Below are 13,832 nucleotides of genomic sequence, written 5' to 3' on the forward strand. Positions count from 1 at the left end.
ATGAAAAACATATTATGTCCTAGATTGTAAGAACATTTTTATTTCATGACATTTTAAAAGAAATAATTAAACCCTTGTCTGTTTATTACACATTAAAAGGAAGAGTCTTGAAACAGAACAACGAAGTCATTGGTAAATCAATTGTCTTTTTATATAGGTTCCAAATGGAAGACCATGTCTAACGGAGAGAAGCAACCATACTATGAAGAACAGGCACGTCTCAGCAAAGCTCACCTAGAGAAATACCCAGACTACAAGTACAAGCCACGCCCAAAACGCACATGTATAATAGACGGTAAGAAGTTAAAAATTGGCGAGTACAAGCAGCTCATGAAGGTAAAACGACAAGAGGTACGACACGTGTACTACACACGCGACGGCGAACATTTGATAAGAGCGCCCACCATGACATCGGTGTCGGGGCAGGGTATACCTATTAATATCGAAGGAGGATTTGCCATCGCAGCAGGTGCAGAAAGTCAACCTGAATATCTTCATACAACTGAAGGCTAAGTTGATTAAAAGTCTATTTTCCTGAACAGAGTAATATTATTGCATGTTTGTTGTTCGTTGGTATCGGTGGTGTTTCTAGTATGAATCTACCAGTCAGATCAAGTGGAACTGCAACAAGCGCCAACAATTGATGCATGGTTTTTGTCATTATTGATTATATTTTTCAAAAACAATTTGGAACATGGAATTTGCATGACCTTACATGATTGATCGAAAAACGTCAGGACTGTAGATAGAAAATCTGATTTCCTTGTTCAATGTATTGTAAACAGTTTGTCAATATTGACATCATTCTTTCACTTTTACTGAAAATGTGCAATTTGAACCGGATATCAACAAAATGACAAAAATGCATTTCCAATACATGCACAAATATGCATTATTAAATTTGAACTCTATGGAGATGTAAAAGTAATTTGTAAAACTGGTTCAGTTTAAGATAGACCACATCAATGAATATTGCCTACGAGCAGTATTTACATACAAAGCTTGCCAAAATCGTGAACGAAACAATTTCAAACTGAAATGTGGAACCCAAATTGATGTAGACATATGTTGTAACATATCGTAAACCCTGTGGAAGAAATGGACAAAAAAGAACCTGGACTATGCCATTATATACCCCTGAATAATTAACATAGATGTTGCATGATTGAAATAATGTGCAGATGGTAGATGTATGTTTGTTGTGGTTGTTCAGTTTCTCTCCTCCCCTGCTTTCATGAAACATAAGAAAACTGTACAGTATATTACTGTATACTCCATCCATGTGCTATGCCTACCCTAGTTGTAAACTTGTAAAGTAAAATGGTGTAAATGTTTCTTTATTATATAAAAAAGTGGTAGGAATTTATGACAAAAATGGTGCGTCTTTGTGCAAAGATGTTGCCAGGTTCTAAAGTAAGATCGACCTTTGACCTAGAGCAGCTGAATATAATCCGAGCATGACGCTGCAATGTTGTAAGTATTAGACAAAAAAATTAACTATATATCTGCTGTTGACTGAGTCAGTCGTTGTGTATTAAAGTGTAGAGTAATATCATGTGATATATGTCTGTTATCCAAAGACAAAAATAGTATACAAATTGTAAACTTTGTGAAATGACAGAGATTGAATTAAAGAGAGATTATCTACGCAAATGACTGCCTATAAATGAATACATATAGGTCACACAAGGATTACAGAACTATAACTACTGTACAGAAAATGTATTTCTCTGAATCAACCAGCATTATGTAGGCAACCTAAAGTGATGTAATATAGTGATGCTTTGCTTGGAACAAGATTGATTATGATTGGTTTTTCATGTAGATTCATTGTGAAAATTTAACACTCAAAATACCAATATCTTAACTAGCTGAGAAAGCACAGGCTTTATGTGATGTAGTTGTAGAGTCTTGGTTTAAGTCACACTATGATCTCAAACATTCTCATCTGTAAGGGCACTGTTCGTTGACCTCAATATGCTTGTACACAAACAGTGTGACCTATGAATGTGTTGGGTACAAAAACTCATACTCGGTGACGTAAGGTCAGCATTTAAGCTATAGAGGTTATTGAACTATGTCATTGGTAAGGAGGCTGTTGTGGCTCATTGTGTGACTATCTTGAGACTTGGTGTTTGCAGGTCCTCTTAGTTGTGACCTCAAGTCTGGACTTCCAAAGTGAAGATCTTGTTGGCCATGGGCTGTGACTTGTTGACTACATAACTGGCCTGTTAGCTAAGCTCAGATAGAGTCTTGGGTTGGTATAACAACAGCCAAGTTTTAAAAAAAAAATCAGACAACGAAATGAACCTAAAATGGGATATTCCAGTTGAAATCCATACACATCTATTGAATACATGACCTTAATCTGCCTTACAGAGAGAGGGTGTAGAATCAAATGTAGTCACCCATTCGGGTAAACCCATTTGAAATTCACACTCCCTGTGTGTAAGATTATAGTTTTTGTCAGAGAAGAACGACACGTCAAATCGTTGGTTGTCGCAGATTGGCGCCCTTGAAGAGAACACAAGGCCGCGCGTATGGCGCTCATTAACAGGGCGTTCGCGTCAATCTGAGCAAGGGACTGCCGTTCTTCTCTGAAGCCCGGTGTAAGGTCATGTCTTCTATAGGAGGTGTATGGATTTCAACTGGAACAACCCAATGTGCCATTTGAAGAATTATTCATAAGCAATTAACTTGTTGAAAAGCTGTATCAATGATGTAATTAATATAAACATGTCTATTGTGTCCCAGTGCTGGATTCAGAGAAATCTAAACCAGACTCTAATATGTATGTACAGTTTGTTCAATGTTTGTCTTATCATGGTAATTCATTACTAGAGGTAAAGACATGGAATCACATAATAACCATAAAATGATAGAAATATATACTTATGCAGTATTGATTTATTAAACCCCCGAGTACTACCTGCCGATCTAATGTGGCCTCTGATTGGTCAATTACATGATATCTTCACTTTAATCACCAATCAGAATGGAGCTTTGCAAATAAGTCACCCCAAATTTTTGTGTGGTGAAATTATTCTAACAATGTTGCTGATTGGTCCAATTGATAATGAAAACTCCTTTTTGGCCAATCGGTAGGTAGTTCTCATGGGGTTAAAAGTAATTAGTTGGACAATGGTTTAACAGAGAAAAATTCTCTAAACCTAATTAAAGGCGTGCTATTTCTTAACTGCAGACTTTTTTTTACAATTGCAATGGTATTGTATATGCATCAAATTTGATTTATATGTATTTATTATGAATGTGGTATGAAACTCAACGAGAAGTTGTCACTTAGTGTTAGATCTTATAGCATCATGGAATCATGTTGTATTTTTATTTTTTAGGGAGCACAAGTCAGTATTTTATTTGAGTTGCAAAGCATTTTAGGTGGGTCTCATTTCAAACAGAATTGACCTTTTCGGTTAATCCCATAGGCCTTTTGAGTACACCTGAGATGTCGCTCATTTGACGTCACATCGCCTTTGCAATGCGCAGTAACAATGTTAAGCGCTAAACGATGTGTGCATCGGCCTGACGCGTACTGACGTCAAATGACGGCATCTCAGGTGTACTCGCAAAGGCTTATGGGATTTACCGGAAAGGTCAATTGCTAATTTTAAAGAAAGCTTGACCAGGAAAAAAATCAAGGTTTTAGAAAAAGGGGTAACATAATTCACCATGCACAGGACATAAACAGCTTATGTAAATAAGCAAGATATTGGGTAAAATGTTGCAATTTCTGGGATCAATTCCTATTCTCTTTTTTTTTTTTTTTAAACATTACATCGCAGAATCCCCACCCCTTAGCTCAGCCTTTTAAATATAGTCAGATTTATAAGCTCTTAATAACATCTTTCAATTGTACCTAAGTGACCAAAGATCTGTTATTACTTCTTTTTTTTTTTACTAAATGGCATTTTTACTTAATGAATTTCTACCACCACTAATTTACATGTCTTATTTCTCAGGTTAATGTATAATAAAATGTTTTAAAAAATCAATTAAGTATCATGAGATTGCCAAGAAAGAAAGTTACTTTATTATATCTGATCATCAACATAGTTACCACTATGTCCAAGACACAGCAAAGTTCAGTATTTTGTCGTAAGATCATAGCATCGTAGATATGATATTCTGTCTTGTTTCTATGGCAACAATCTCTATGGGAATATGCAGATTCAAAACGTAAGGTTATCAAAAGTGTTATTGTGTTTGTTTTTAAAAGTACATAGACAGTGTGTTGATAACTTTTGATACAAGATGCAAATGTACAAAAATGGTACCGTTACCCCCCTCCCCAGAAGATACATGTATGCTCGGTGTCTAGATAAACTAAGACAAAATAATATCAATATAATAGAGTTTAGAGTCGTAAACATTATATACAGTGATGAATGTATAGGCGTAAATTAAATATACTTGATTGTGGAATATAGCCAAAAACTATTATTATATAGTGTCAATGTGGGTATTGAACGAGTCAATACCAAGTAGTTTAAAGTAGAGTTCTGTCTGACCAAAATTACTGCTGTACTATTTGCCACCGCTGGCTGCCCCCTAGTTTGACATTCACATACTTGGAATGTTCTCATCCACAGGGGAGAAAGTTCACTGTTCTGTATGAGAGCGATGTTAAGCTGTGTCTGCATTGGATTGATGTTGAACACAATAGTGCAGGCTAAGTTCCTTATTTGTGAAGTGATGATACAGAGCAGTGGAACAGATTCCTTGTGCATGAGAATCTCTCCTTGTATGTGATTCAATTCAGTATGCATGATGTTGCTTCAAAATTATATCTAAAGCTCACAAAATATGTGTAAAAATACTGCACGCTATTGGACGAATCTGAAATATTCGTTGACAACATATTAAAACGTACATGTTTGGATAAACTTCCAATTTTTGTGTGAAGTTATCTGAAATTTTTGTGATGTTTGATCATAATCTTGTGAATATTTTTTATTTATTTTTATAATAGACTCATTGTTCTCCATTGTTTATGATTGTATCAATGAAGTGGCCTGTCTCATTTAGACTTAACCTTCCTTTTTTATTGATCATTGATGAATACTTTATACTGATTCTAACATTAGTTAGTATAATTACAGTTAGCTTAGTTAGTAATGTAGGTGATGACATTGGTGCCAAATTCTCCTCCGTGAGAATCCTTTTAGACTAACATCTCTATGGCCTCATACCCCGTGACAAAGTTTGTCTATGAAGCATTGACTTACAGGGAGATGAGGCTATGTGAGATAGTAGTATGAGGCTGTCTTGAGATATGGATCTATTTTCGTATGAATTTGTCATGAAATAGATAGACTGAAACAAGATCATTTATAATGGACACAATTTGATAGAATGGATCCATATCAAGGTAATCAGCCTTTACACCTACCGTAGTATTTAGCAGAATATGTGTAATTTTTATTTTTTGTCTTGTATTCAACATGGCCAACATGGGGCTTCCTTTTTTCAATACGACTGATTGATTATCCACACGTTTGAACGGTGCTCTTTCAGTCACGGTATTTCTATATCTATTACGATTATTGTATTATTCTTGACTATTATCACTGCTTTTTTGACATGCCCCACAGCTTATTAACCTATTTATGTTAAAACCTCTAGATAAGTGAAACAAATATCAGATGGTCCAATATTGTTTGGAAGATGAGTTTCTTGATAAGAAAAATTGATCAAATCAATATGCCATTGTGCAAATGGCAATGATATCACTTTGATCATTTCAATATGTATACCTTTATTGTTACGGAATGTCAGCCATTTACCTAGTGTGGCATCTGCCTTCTCTCCTTCCTTCCTATACACGTGCTTACCTCAAAGTCAATAGGCTTTACATGCACAGTTTACCTATGCACTATCCCAGAACCTAGGATTCATTGCAGATATCGGAACCGGGGATGGTCCTCCTTCTCTTTTCGAATTGCTCTGACACTTAACATGCACAGGGCTAAGTTTCTCTCTTCCTGTACACCTGATTGAGACTAGTTACTATCTGTGGACAAGTAAAAAACGGGATGGAGGAGAGTAAGAAATTGCAATCTTTTGGAAAATTCACTCATCCATCACCACCATAAAAGACCACATAATTGTACCATCTGAGATTGGTTTCACAGCGTTGTTGTTATTGTGTACCTACCCACCACCTCATGAGTCAATGTATAGTGACTAGCAGAAGATAGTACTTAATTTGATTTATTGTATACAATACATACAAACAAACCCCTCTTTCCTGGTTATACAGTGTATTCCTTGTTACTCATAAAAACAAAGTAGGAAACAACATAATATGTACATAAACAAGTGTACTGTGTATTCTGTGATGTGTTTATAAGACTATAATTATTAAATTGTTGTATGAAGAGTAGGCCAAGTGAATTGCCTCTGTTATCTATTATACCAAATCAATGCTACCAAGAACTCCACTGAAATTTCCTGATTGTAATAAGAGGCAAGGTTTTAAGGTTGATTAATATCCCGTGCCTGGACTCCTCAAAAGACGATTTGTAACCTTATTGTTTAACTAGCGATGGTCAATTACCCTAAGATAGGCAGTTACCAATCCTGCATCATGTCACCAACTAAGTGGGCCAATCTGATTCAGAGGCTGATGTCAGCAATCTGTATTTGATGACCTAAAAACCACATCCTGTGCCACTTGCTGAATAAAGTCATTAAAGAGTGTGCCCTCTATTTTAACTTGCTTTGATATTTTATAAATAGCATCTGATAAATGCCATGATTTTGGGTAAAATGCTGATTTTATGGTATCAAATCTTTTAAAAGTTCCAAAAAAGGGGAATTGAGAGATTTTTACTGATTTTAGTTCAGATAAGATGTGGCCAAGATAGAGCTGATTCAGAAGCTGAACTCATTATCTGCTCAATATAATTTAGCAGCAGACTACGTGTATATCTGTAATTACAGCCTGTAAACTCCTTCCTCATTAAATCTCTCCCAAACATGGAGCCAAACTATCCCAGGTGTGAACTTTGCAGCTAACATGCAGTGTTCAAAGCTCAATTAGGCCTATACTGAAAGGATGTAACATTGTAATAATAGCCATGTATAATGTCAATGTGATATGTGGTATAGTGTTGCATACCTGTGGAAAATGCTTCTTTATAATGAGAGCAATTTGTGATAAGATATATGTGAACATTGTTTGGCAGAGTGAATGGGATGGCATGCAATGAGCTATTCCATGGAAGACATGCCCTTAATCTCCCACACAGGGAGTGTAGATTTCAAATTATGTTCTTTCATAGGGGATGAATTATATAATAGATTTCAACTGGAATTGCCCAATTAGTGATGTTATAAAAGGCAAGTTGTAATGGCGTCATTGATCAGGACCGTAACTATATTTTGGCAGTTGCCTTGTTTGTTTGTGTTGAGGAGAAAGCAGAATGATAAAAAGGAAAATAGAAATGATACAAAAAGATTTTAAAAAACTGGATATGGGTTGATTTGATTTGATTTCTTTGATGATATAAATTGCTATTAGCATTGACCAGGATTGGACAGTGATTTTCATTTCTACTCTTTGTATGGTTTCAGAAGTGTAATTAAATCATACAGAAGAAACTGTTTTCATTGTTTCAGAGATGTAATTGTAAACCCAAGTTATTCTTAAAAGCTAGTTATAGCTAATATCCCGTAGTTGTAATACAGACCCATTCAATTGAAGAAACTATAATAGCCCTTTGTTAAATTACAATATCTTTGCATTTCTTGAGATTTTTAAAAGTCCAATTTGCAATTATGATATAAAACAAGTATTTTTGTAGCATTCCTATTGAGGCCTTTGGTAATTGTTCCTAAAATGCCATGGTTCTCCTCCTACTGATAGGAAACTGTAAACTGGTTTGTAAGAATCATATGGTGGCATGAGGTTTTACTAATCTTGTCTGTAAGATGCATCTGTTGGGCTATTCCAGTTAAAATACATACACCCCCTATGGAAGATATGACATTAATCTGGCACACAGGGAGTGTGAATTTCAAATGGGGTTACCTGAATGAGTGATTCCTTTTAAAATTTACCCCCCTCCCCCTGTGTGGGAGATTAAGGTTATGTCTTCCATAAGGGGGTATGGATTTCACCCTGGATAGCCCAATGCTAATGTACTGCATTACAAATTCAAGTTGCTTTGTTTAGGCAAGAAGGTGATTAGTACATTGTAATCAGGCACTTATGACCTTGTTGCATTCATACTAGGGCTCAACCGATATGGTATTTGACTACGATATGGATGTTGTAATATAGGCCAATATCCGATATCGGTAAAAAAAATTAGAATTTTTTTTTTTTTACATCCGATCCAATACCGATGTCGAAAATATCGGGCCAATACGATATCCGATCCGATAATCAGTTGAGCCCTAATTCATACATTGCAATTATCAGTGAGAAAGTTCCTATCCAGTAGGTTAAGAACAATTGATTAACATTTGTAACAGGTGACGCAAGTTGCGACACTAACATTTTATTAAAAAGCTACATTTTGTTACAGCATATATGAGGCCTATATTTTTAACAATATTTAAAGTCAAATTTTGTCCAGTATTTTCATGCAGTTTACAATGCAAAAAGTTTTAAGAAGTTTCATAAAGTATCAGGTCCATATTATGTAATATGATAATAGCTACCATTGTATTTTTGGTAGAGACGATGATAAAACAATTATTTTCTTATTATGCGTTAAAAGTCATCTTTCATTCCTGTTAAGATTAACTGGTTCCCATATTTCACAGAAAGTTGTTAAATATTTTGCAAGATTATAATGTTTACTGCAGATTGCGGTGTGATATAACATGTTAAAGAGTCCTGTCATTCGTTTCGGCCATCTTGAAAAAAACATTTGTCTCAAAACTTGCTTGAAGTTGAAAACCAAATATGGAATGCACACAATTTACTGACATTCATGCAAGCTTTGAAACAAACAATTATTTTAGGATGGCCTTAGCAGTTTTGACATTAAATTTGAAGAGGTTTGATTAATAATTACCATATACTCATATATTGTTTCAGTTTTTAACACAAGATGGTATGCGTCTTTCATCATACACTTTTTGTATGCAATGTTCAAAAACAAATCACATTGTTTCAAGTATGTAACAGTGAGTTAAGATTGAAAACCAAGAGCTTATATTCAATGCTACACTCCTCCGCTGTATGAAACAATCATTGAAATTTGAAGACAGCAATTTTAGTTGTTTAAACCAAGCAGTATTTTCAGGTTTTGTGTATGCGGAGGATTCAAGTGAAATCATCACTCAGTGATGAATAGGAATGCAACGGGAGTGTATGAAGAGCATAGTACAATTGGTATTGGTAGTCCTATGTGTTATACAGTGTGCTAGAATGTGAATGAAGGGCAGCCAACTTTCCAAGTGCAATTCAAATTCTGATTCAGGTTTTTAACCTTTTTTCATAGCTTCTACTTCACTCATATTAGAATCTTTGACAAGAAGTACTGTTCTTAATATGCTCTTCTTTTTAGTAGGCTTATGACTAATTAATTTCATTGCCATGCACAGAGGTGCAGGTTCAGTGTAGTTGTTAAGTTTCAAAGGATTATCACATTTTGTGCTGGTGTGACTGTGAAAGCCTTGCAATGCTTTTTATGACTAGGCTTACCACCCAGATCTAAAACATGCTCATCTGTCAGGACACAATTCATTAACCCTGAATGACATTTAAACTGTGCCACTGGGATTGAGAGCATTTTGACTCCAGTGATTATAAGCATTGTAACTGGGTGCAGAATTCTGCAGTTACATCATGCTTGGGTGTATTAATACTTTGTAAGGTTTTGTATAAATCAAGCCCCATTTGTTCTGCTTCAGTGTCAAGATATTATGAATGGGTAAATTTAGGACAACCAACTTTTAAAGGGATCAGATCCCAGGGATCAGATATTAAATTGACTTTCTATGACTTACCCTTAAATTAAAGTCTCTGAAGTAACATTTGGACATGCATAATTCCTGGTAAAACAAAATATAACCAAACTATAGCCATGTATATGATCATGTATCAGACATTGTTTCCCATCGCAGCATATTGAGTATTATGTTCACCCAGAAAAACACAAAATAATGTAATTGTATCGAAGGTTGTCAAGCCAAGATCAATCATTGTGCAGTTGATCATAAATGTGTACATGTACAACTAAAGTGATAAATATTATAATATTCCAGATTAGCAAAGTATATATAGTGTAGTGCCCAAACCGTAAAATTGCCAGGATATAAATTATTATACCGACTTCAATCCCATAGTTCATTGTAACATTTCACAGAATTGAGGCCATATTAATATGGCATTATGGGAAGGTTATATGGTTAATTGGAGTGGATTTGTGAGATTGATAAAATGAAATGCCCTGGCTGTTCCCCTATTATCATACTAGTAATGGTTAATTGATGGTGGTATCCTTTGTTCTATGAAGTCACCACATAACAGAACATACCAGTAAGTATTAATGTAGCATAGAGAAGTAGATTATTCAGTGCATTATATAGAAATACTGCCTCTTCCATATTATCATGTAGTCTCTACCATAAGTCTTGTTTTATCTGCTGGTGCATTGATTACAGTGAAACAGACTGTGTGGAAGACTACCGTGTATGCCTTGTCTTCTTCGTATCTGTTGTTGTTAATTGTTTACCTCAAATAGGAAACAAAACTGTTGTTGCCAATTAGAAACTTGATATTTAAAAAACGAAGTAAATAACAAAAACTGTGTACCGTAAGTACATGTATTGAGTGTTGATATTATAATATTATTGATTAAATAAACTGTTGACAAGGTGTGTACGATAGAGGGCAGGCTTTAAGCCTAAGTTGTGACCCCTCTTGATTTGCATGCATGCTGTAGCTATGTCTTGTCAACATATTGTTTTAGCAAATTGAAATGCTGACCAATTCTCCAATAAAGTTACCTATATGTATCCAAGTGGAATATGTACTTTTGTATTTATTGTGTTGAAGGAAGTTTGAGTAGTCCCCAAGAGGGGGGGTAAGGGGGTGTGTTACCCCCAGGCCCAGGTCCTAGGGGGCCTGTAAAAAATAAAGAAAACATACCTTAATGGGCCCATAAAGCAAAGAAAAGAGACCTCGGGGAGCCCATGAGTTCATTTTACCCCCGGGCCTGTAATGTGTCTCGTTGGCACTGGTAGTCCCTATTTATTGTCTATCTTGCCCTTGACCAAGATGTAGTTTATAAGCCTTTTTGAAATATGGTGGGCACAAAAGGAGAGGGGTACTTTGAAGTGAGTAATCTTTTGTGTGCTTCTCAGCTGACAAAAGATTACTCACTTCAAAGTACCCCTCTCCTTTTGTGCCCGCCATATTTCAAACAGGCTTATTAAGTTTTGTAAAATAGATGCTATTCCAAAATAATCATTAGAAGGGAACTCAAAATTAGTAGCAATGATCAGGGGGGGGGGCTTATAATACCCCCATGATGTCAAGGTCATTTAAGTGTCAAAAAGGTCGGGTGTCAAATTCCAAATAGCTGTGATTGGGCTCAAATTTGGTTGATATAAACCCAAAGAGAAAGGAAACATGTTGAAAGCAAAGTGGAGGTCATTTCAGGTCAAAGTTCTTATAGGGGTCAAATTTCAAAATTGCTCTGATTATGCTAATAGACTTCAAGTCCTTTAAGTAAAATTTATAAATTTAATAATATTTATTAAAGTGTATGTAGCTGGGAGAAAAACACGATGGTCATTTGAAAATATACATTTTCCCAAAAAAGACCTGGGAAAAAATGTGTATCTTCAATACAAAAGGTCAAAATTTGAAAATTATCGTCCCCTTTCCTCCCAGCTACATACACTTTAAGTACGTATCAGTAGATCTATTAATTTTACTTTGAGGAAAAAATATTTTTAATATAAATGGAATGTAATGGAAGACACATTCGTCCACGACCGAATTTGAGATTTTTTGATATTTATCAACACTAAGATGTATTCTTTCACTTGAAACTGATAAAATACAACTTGCTAATATTTATTCGTATTTTTGCTTGATTTAATTCACTCTATTCAACTCTAAAAAGTCACATGGCTCAAGACAGCTTAGTAAATTGGCGGGAAATAATGAGTCAGAAATGCGCGAATGCGAAATATTGTGATTACGCTGCTGCGATTCGCGTCACGTGACGCGGCGCAACTCTGCGCGTATGTCCAACGAGTCAAGGCGCATCATAATACTATTTACAGAGTGTCCGTTAAATCCGCTGGCTTATCGCATTCAAGCGCGTTCGCGTTCACGCTGGTGCACTATCGCGTGCTTTCATGCGTGCGCTATCGCGAGTATCAACAGGAGTGTGCGCGGAGTACAGTGCGCGCATCGGAAAAGCATTACAGTGTGACTAACAGGTGCATCTCATCGGACCAATAATACCGAACACGTGCACACACCAAACAAGTGCATATTTTCCGTTGTGGTAAGGCCTATAACCGTTTTTGCGTTCACGTTTCTCGCGATTGATTTCATTACTTGAGTAACGGCCTATATCCACGTCCAGATACTAAATTTGGTTTCTCTAAATGTGGTAACAGGGCAGGGCTTGGAAGAGGCGAGTGATGGGTTTCCAGATTATGGGTAGGCCTACCGAACTACCGAAGTAAGCATCACACCTATAAAACAAACAGAGTTGATTAAGTTGTGTCGCATTTCATAGTAGTTTAAAAAGTCAGGGCAGGTATATGGGTAACGGGTTTTGGTAATTAGAAATAGGCCTAGCACGAGAACCGCCCAACCCGAGAACCGCGAAATCTAGTTCGGTATGTTGTTAACGCCAACAAATGTGGTGTAAACAAAACAAAAATTTGCAGTCAAAATGCCACTTTTTAAAATTATTTTGGCGCACTGAAAGCAGACATTATAGATTCATTGGTGCAAAAAGATGCATATTTAGACCATGCACCAGATACAGCTTTTACAAGTGTGAAAGTCTTACCGTTTTAAAATTTAAGGACGTTTTGTGCATAATTTTGACATTTTTTTACTAAAACGTCGATTTCTCAGAGTTCATTTTTGACAATATTGCACAATATTTGTGACAAGATAACTCGAAAAATATGCAAGCAAAGGGTAAACTTTTTGCACTATCCTTTAGAGCACATCAAAGTCTAGGGAAGGTTTTTTAATTTTTTCAAAATATTTGTTTTAAACAAAAATATACACCACATGTGCAATTTTTAGCTTAATAGAGTGACAAAATGGCTTTTTTCACATGTTTTTTTTTCAATATTTCAAAAAAGAGACGAATTTCAAAAAATAAAAAACCTTCCTAAGTTCATGTCTCTTCTTCATGAAAAGCTAACTGAATTTTTTTTTACTCCGAAAGAATTTTTTTCTAAGTTGTCACAAAAAAAATGGGGTAAAAAAGTGAATTTTTGTGATTTTTTTCAAAAACTTGAGATTTTTGAACAAAACTGACGTCACCATGGGATTCCTTGACTCATTTCCTTTCCAAAAATGTATAGTTTTATATACTTTGGCCATACAATTCAGAAATAATGAAGCTCGAAAAGGTCCATGTTCTCTCCCATTACTCTGCCCTTAATTTGAATTATGACCACAAATAACTGAAAATGAAAAATTGGTCCCTTTTGTTGATTTTCTTTGTCATTTGAACCTTCTTGGACATTTGACCCCCAATTTGACCCTATTTTTACCAACCTCAATCAATTAATCAATCAGTCAATAACTAAGTAGGGGCCTAAATAAATAAGTAAATAAATTAACAACTAAATATATAAATGGTTAAAGAAAC

General features: G+C 35.4%; 1 protein-coding gene across 9 annotated transcripts in view; it reads left to right on the forward strand.

Annotated features, from left to right (window-relative positions):
* Positions 1-3,443, forward strand: part of LOC140155187 (uncharacterized) — a 156,363-nt gene extending 152,920 nt beyond the window's left edge. For all 9 annotated transcript variants that reach the window (XM_072177925.1, XM_072177924.1, XM_072177927.1 and 6 more), the window contains one exon: positions 158-3,443. In XM_072177925.1, coding sequence (XP_072034026.1) covers positions 158-513 — 356 coding nt within the window. In that variant the 3' untranslated portion in view covers positions 514-3,443. The remainder of the gene's footprint in view (positions 1-157) is intronic.
* The last annotated feature ends 10,389 nt before the right edge of the window (positions 3,444-13,832 follow it).

Source organism: Amphiura filiformis, chromosome 6 (assembly GCF_039555335.1).
Source record: "Amphiura filiformis chromosome 6, Afil_fr2py, whole genome shotgun sequence".
Taxonomy (NCBI): Eukaryota; Metazoa; Echinodermata; class Ophiuroidea; order Amphilepidida; family Amphiuridae; genus Amphiura; species Amphiura filiformis.